Below are 6,528 nucleotides of genomic sequence, written 5' to 3'. Positions count from 1 at the left end.
TCATGTTTTTAGATGGGGGTGTGTGCCGCTGCCATTTTTTTTTCCAGTCCAGATTTTTTAATGGCTTTTATTCATAAAAGTTGTTGTTGTTTGACAGATGAGAGCATTCCATCCAGGGATTTGAACCAATGGAGAACTGCACTCTCAGATCATGAGCAATTGCTAAAGAAATGGGAAAAGGCCTGGGTAGGTCTATGCTCTTGCATGGGAGTGCATTTTCTGTTAATCTTGTAAATATCTGTGCATTTATCCGGGTTGACTTGCATCGTGCGTACCAGGTGTAACCTGCTTTTGGTGAGTGGTTTGAACTAGGTTTTTATTTATTTATTTATTTTTTTAAGAGACGCTCTAAGATCAGATTTATTGACGCAATGGCAAATAATCAGATAAAAAGCTACAGTGAAGCCAGTTAAGTTTGTTCTACCAATTCTGCAGTTTTATACAGTATGAATAAGACATTTGCAAACTTTAAAATACACTAAAGCTAATTTTGTTACTAGCTGTTCATCCAGCCATATTAACTACAATTTAGCAACACATTTCATTTAACTACATTTTCAGTACCATTATCTATTAACTACATTCGGCTAATCATGTTGAAGATAACAAGATACTTATTTTAAACAATACCTAATTGGTTTCCTCCAAAATAGATGTGCTTTGATTGGTTTGACAACACAAATTTGATTTTACTTTACACTGCTTTGTTTGACAATGCAAATTTGATTTTACTTTACACTGCTTTCTCCTATTTCTACTTGTTCCCAGTGAGGTTTTGCTTTATTTACCAGATATCACAGGGTTTTGTTTTTGTTCCAGTTTCAAATTAAAGCTTTCTTGTAACTGTAGCATCATATGTATGAATGAACACGTGTTAAGTAGTTTTATTTTTTTAGCTTGAATGCAGATGTACTACTTATGTGCATGAAGTCCTAGGTTGACTAAGAAAACACGCATGTTCCCTCAAGTGCTAAACTAGTTTAACTTTTGCCTCAGTCAGGCTGAAATGCAGTTGTATTTTGAGTTACTGATCAATTTGGAGATGTGTACAGTGATTCACAGGTCTAGATCAGGCTAACTGACCTACTGGCATTACATAGAATTTGCATTTCTAATGGTGAACGACAGTTTGTCATGGCTTTATTTAGATTGGGTGGGATTTTTATACAAATCCCAGAATATTTCTTCCATGTTCTCATCCATCTCTACTTGTATAGTCCAACTCTGTTCTCCCCTCCACAGGAAAGCTGTGATGGCCACCGAGCTCTGTGAAGATGTCACGAGCTTATATTGGTTGAATCTACTTGTGAGCATGGTCATCACTCCAGGTGGACCACCTTTGACATTGAAACTATAATAGACAGATGGAATATATAAAGATTCACCAGTGCCACTTCTTACATAAGGAGTTTGATTAACAGTGAAGCAAAGAATTTGCAAAACCTGCTTTCTGCAGGGGCCACCTGGTTATGATGGGAGTGCTGGGACTCCTACCAAGTCTGAGGAGATGTAGCTCATCAGTGGCCTCAGTCTGGTGACATGGGCTACTTTTTTTTAACCAACAATTCATTTATTCCTATTTTGTGCATGAGGATGAACATCCTGAAAGCAGAGCTTGTATGAAACAATAAAATTGGTGGTACATGATGAAAGCTGATAAATGTATATAATGCAGCATTAGATTTATTTCAAGAGGTTTGTTCATCTGTTGTCTACGCCCTCTGTGCATGATTACGTAATATCTTCAAACTTCATTGGGCAATAAGTTTTTTAAATGACTACTAGAGCCAAAGCCCAAGCTTATTCACAGAATTTGATTGCAGCTGTGTAGTACATCACAGTGGGGCACAAGATTGTTTTAAAGCACAGATTGTCTTATGTTTAACGTTGTCTCACCAACGATGAAATTCAGAGAAAGCCACATCATCTGAAAGGATTTGCATGTCAACCTAGGATGGCACCAGCTGATTTGTTAGACTGTACCTTCCTGCTTTCTACTGCCTATTTGTCTTTGAAGAAAAATAAATGGAGTTTCAAAAGGAGAATGCTTACATTGATTTTTAACATCAATGCAGCACATTTTTAATGTTGGCATCTCGATATCAGATGAAATATTTATTTTTCCTGAAGCGTCGAACTACAGTGGCTGTGTGGCTCAGCCTTTTCCACAGGACACTATATAATCCAATTTATTAACCAACCTCCAGCAAGCAGTTCTCCTTGCAAGCCAGTTATGACTTGTACAGACTGAAAACTACTTTCCTCTAAAGGCAGAGTGTAGATGTGCATTTAGCAAGAGAATCAGGAATAATTGCAAGTAAGCCAGACCTTAAATATGAGAAGTATCTACAATTGGTGAAACAGGAAATCCTGGTATCAATCCTCCATTTCACCATGACTGTTTTCAGGCCATCTAGTACAACTGAAGCTGCATCACCCCCTTGTGACTAGGGAAGGGAGCACATGGAAAAACCACAGCATACAGTACATGTTTTATTTTATTTGTTTTTTAATCATGACTAAAGTGTTCAAGAATATTTAACCACACAACAACAATGCTACAAGCCAGTTAGATTTCCCATTTTCACATTTTTTGCATGGCCATTGAAGGTTTTTGTGTCATCCACAAATTCTGGCACAGAATCACAAGTCACTTCTTTTCCTCCTGAATTTATGAAACAGTGTAAAATTAAACTAATGCAGACTCATGTTAAATATCTGGCATAGATCAAACTGAAACATCTTGGAGAAAATACAACTAATGGTTGATGAGAAAATAACCTGCAACACTATAAAGTATTCACTGAATATTAAAATCCCAGGAGGAATGTTCCAGGTGAATGATTATGTTGGGATTATGTCAATTCTTTGGTAAGGGTCTTCTGAAGAGGAGGATGTGGGGCTCTGAGGGAGAGGGAAATAAAACACGTTACTATTGATTCGTAGAATTGTTCTCATGTGCTTTTAAAAGGCTGATGACAAATTATTCTGGCATCACATTTCTAAAGTTGTGAGGAACCAATGTTTAGTCCAAACATATTAAATACTTTAAGTACCTTCCTTTAGAATAACTGAGCGGTGCAGTTTGCATTTAAAAACCAGGCTGAGATAATGATGCATGTGGTGGGAGTTACCTGGTTCATGTATCATGTAATGGATCCATCCTTGGGATTGCTGCACTCCCAGTTGTCTCCACTCATCCTCAGACATCAGGTGCGATCTTGGAACATATTTAGCCATTTCCCGTGGCAGAACAACATGTCTGATTATCAGAGGCAAAAGACTACTATTATTGGTTACTGGTGATAAGTGTCAACACACGGTAAGGTTTGATACGCAGCCCTAACAAATTATAACTTGATGTATTGTGACCAGTTTAGGTGCATATACCGTAAGTCTCTGTACATTCCTTGCTTTCTGTATACATTTAGCAGTTTAGTTAATTAGGTGCACCTGTGCCGTTTACTGTGGGGAAATGGGCTTACAACAAGTGTGCACCCAGTGGCCACATGGGCCAACAAGGAACTGGTGACGCACTGGAAAACTAAGTTCGACAAGCTACCGTATGTCACTGGTGAGAAGTATGCTTTACTGGAAGCTTTTTCAAACCCTATATTGCGTTTTTATAAAAGCGAAGGCTTCAAAGATCAGAGCTAATATAAATGTATATAGGCGGACATTCCAAGTTTGGAGTAGGATAGTGCTTACCTGTACTCATAATGGTCGTCTTTGTATCTGTCCGAATAGTATATTTGGCTACGAGACATATTTTTGGATAAAGTCTGGTTATTTTGAAAACTTTTTAAAACAAACCAGGGTTCCTTGTAGAGAGCGACAGCTCGCGTTTACTTGTAAACTACGCAAAGTAGAGTAGGTACTTTATTGATCCCACAGTGGGGAAGTTTCTGAAGGCTGTGATTGGATGATTTGAACACAATTAGCAGCAGCACAACACAGGTGAGTTACATTGTTAACGTTTTATAATAAAGATGCGCCTTTGTTGCGCGTATTTGTCTCACTGCTTCTTTATTGCATAGTTGGGCAATTCAGGTGGTCGAGCACCAACTGTTTTCCAACTATCCCTGCCCTACCCTACCCATTGCTGGTTGACTGAACACACCTGATCCAGGTAATCAGCAGTGGGTTGGGCAGGGATAGCCCGGGGTTGCTCACCCTTGCTTTAGTCAATTACATCTATATTGTTGGCTGGGGATTTGATTTTCAATGGTTTACCGCAGGTTTAGCGCCATTCATGTCCACATAAAGTACACAGGCCTGTACAAGCGAGATTATTTGGTCATGCAGGTAACTTTGGGTTCAGCTCAGGTTTCCAAAAGATTCTTTTATTTCTTGGTTCACATTTTAAAAAATGTTTCATTGAAATGATGTTATCTGGGCTCTTACCTGTCTAAAGTCTTAACTTGTATGATTTTCCCTTTATCCTTCTCCTAAGACAACACAGATCTTGTGCTCTGTGGGCTAATATATAATTTAATGAGATAGGACATAAACATATTAGCAGGATTTTATACACTGAGATTAAATTATTGATTGCTAATGTTCTGATTGCATTCATATTTTCTAAAATCAGTATTTGGTTAGTTCATTTGCTGAAGTGGCCTTGGATGACAGGGCTGTAGACAGGCTCATGCAAAAGCGATCCTCTTGTGCTTCCGCTGTTTCTGCCATTTTTTTTAATGAACCATTCACAGAAAGCTCAAATGATGCCCCAGATGCAATTATGAAAATGAACTCTCAGCTCTGAAGTTATTGTTCGCAGAGGAAAGTCTTACATCACTCTGCTCTTTTCAAATAGCCTGTCAATATACTGTAGTTTGCTTTTGCTGTTTATTTTACTGTGGTTCGTTGAGCTTTTTAGAAGCATGACACATGATTGTGTAACCACAGGCAATGTTATTGAAATATAGTCACAAACGGGCTCGTATTATTTTTGTGCAAGAAAACTGCACTCTAGAAACTCCATTCAGTGTGAATGTTGTGTAACATGTATTTATATTTTCATCAAATAGAGGTGTGCATGGTCAATATACTTTACAATGTGAACTGAATGAATACATTCAGCTGCCAGCGCCACAAACTACAAATCAGCAAAAGCAGAAAATAACTTTCATAAAGGTAGAATTTATTGCAGGGCTTGTACTGAATTAGTTTCAGCTAGGTGTACCTAATAAACTGACAACTGAGTGTATATGGGGTTGACTATTTTTCCCATCAGTTCATACATTTTAATAAATGGATAATGGCAGCAATGCTTTATAATTACTCTGGCTAGTTATTTCCCCACTAAAAATTATGTCATATTCCGAGTTACACTGTAACCTGTAAACCAAAGAGCATTTATTTCAACTTGACCCTGCATCTGTTTTAATTATTTAGATTTTCTCCAACATCCTTTTGTGTATCTACCTACATTTGAATTAATTTTTTTATGTATTCCACTCAGATTGTTTTTGCTGTTACCTCACATACAGTATGTCAAATCATTTGTACAAGTCAAGAAATTGTTCTGCTGCACAAGATCATTAGTCTTTGAATGTCGAGGCAGCTAATAGATGTGTTAAGTTGGTGTGGGGACTCTCACAAGTTGCTTTTTTCTTGCAGTTTGTTCCTCTTCTGGCCCACTGGTGCAGCTGTGTGTTGCATAGTGAAAATCTTATTTTGAGGCACTGGGAAGAGCTTGACAAAGCCTCACTCGCTGATGCCGCCGCACTGTAGTGCTCCCTAAGGTCACCACAGCTGTAAAAGTTGATTGTGGGGAAAATTTTTGTCAGGGAATCGATTTCAGGCCTCGAAGACAATAGCTTTTAAAACACGTTTAACATGAAATTTTTGAAATGACGCAGCATCCTAATATCACAGTCTCTTCTCATTTGTACCTTGTATTCATGTTTTATTGTGAATAGGTGTCCTTAAATGTTACAAACTTAAATCATCAGACAGTTTTTAGGTGGTCATTGCTGTTGGTGACTTTATTTATTTATTTATTTTAAATAATAAAAAATTGTCACACTTTACCAGTTGCCTGTGTCTGGCCTTTCTGCAACATTGGTTGTTTTGCTTCTAGCTAGTCTGAAAATAACTCTTGGTTTTTTTTAAAAATGTTTTTGGTAACCTGGCAACAGTAGGCAAGTGGAGAAGTGTCTGCTGCTTTACTTGCCAAAGGATGCTCTTTTCCTCTGTTTCTCCATTTTCATTCACTCATAATGTGTGTTTAATTGAGATGTATTCTTTCTACAAATAGTTATTCTTGCATCTATTAAAGTGTGTGAACCTTGGGTGATTACGTGCGACTTACATCTGTATTAGGTTCTTAGAAGAAAGTTATGTTATCGGTCTCCTACTATATCAACATTTTTAGATGTTATAAGTAGCTCATTAGTTTACAAAAGAGGAGTCCACAATCATTTATCTTTAACATACACAGACAGGTCAGACTCCTTATTAAAGACACTCTGTGACTTGTGCACAGTTGGATCCAATCATATAGCATAAAGGAAGATCCACTCG

At 37.7% G+C, this 6,528-nt stretch overlaps 2 protein-coding genes across 10 annotated transcripts in view; one reads left to right on the top strand and one right to left on the bottom strand.

Annotated features, from left to right (window-relative positions):
- Window positions 1–2,507: 2,507 nt before the first annotated feature.
- On the bottom strand, window positions 2,508–3,860 carry LOC109960610 (cyclin-dependent kinases regulatory subunit 2). Its single transcript, XM_020600836.1, has 3 exons — window positions 3,709–3,860; window positions 3,135–3,262; window positions 2,508–2,904 (listed from the first exon to the last, which is right to left on the bottom strand). The coding sequence occupies exons 1-3, from the start codon at window positions 3,765–3,767 to the stop codon at window positions 2,861–2,863; spliced, it is 231 nt and encodes a 76-aa protein (XP_020456492.1). The 5' UTR covers window positions 3,768–3,860; the 3' UTR covers window positions 2,508–2,860.
- shc3 (SHC (Src homology 2 domain containing) transforming protein 3) overlaps window positions 3,246–6,528 on the top strand; it is a 22,135-nt gene continuing 18,852 nt past the window's right edge. For 5 of the 9 annotated variants that reach the window (XM_020600830.1, XM_020600831.1, XM_020600825.1 and 2 more), the window contains exon 1: window positions 3,895–3,957. The gene's annotated coding sequence lies outside the window, so the exon portion shown is untranslated. Of the gene's footprint in view, window positions 3,323–3,404; window positions 3,575–3,894; window positions 3,958–6,528 lie in introns of those variants that run through there. The other 4 variants (XM_020600828.1, XM_020600829.1, XM_020600834.1 and 1 more) reach the window with 4 other exon arrangements.

The sequence above is a fragment of the Monopterus albus genome, unplaced genomic scaffold, assembly GCF_001952655.1.
Source record: "Monopterus albus unplaced genomic scaffold, M_albus_1.0 scaffold49.1, whole genome shotgun sequence".
In the NCBI taxonomy this organism is placed as follows: Eukaryota; Metazoa; Chordata; class Actinopteri; order Synbranchiformes; family Synbranchidae; genus Monopterus; species Monopterus albus.
This window is presented reverse-complemented; position numbering and strand designations above follow the sequence as displayed.

Bases quoted from the DNA above. Each gene is read 5' to 3' on its own strand.
- LOC109960610 (XM_020600836.1), bottom strand. From the start codon at position 3,767: ATGTCTCGTAGCCAAATATACTATTCGGACAGATACAAAGACGACCAT. The intron at 3,263-3,708 runs GTAAGCACTATC...TCTGATAATCAG, and splicing joins GACGACCATTATGAGTACAG to ACATGTTGTTCTGCCACGGG. The intron at 2,905-3,134 runs GTAACTCCCACC...CCTCTCCCTCAG, and splicing joins TTACATGATACATGAACCAG to AGCCCCACATCCTCCTCTTC.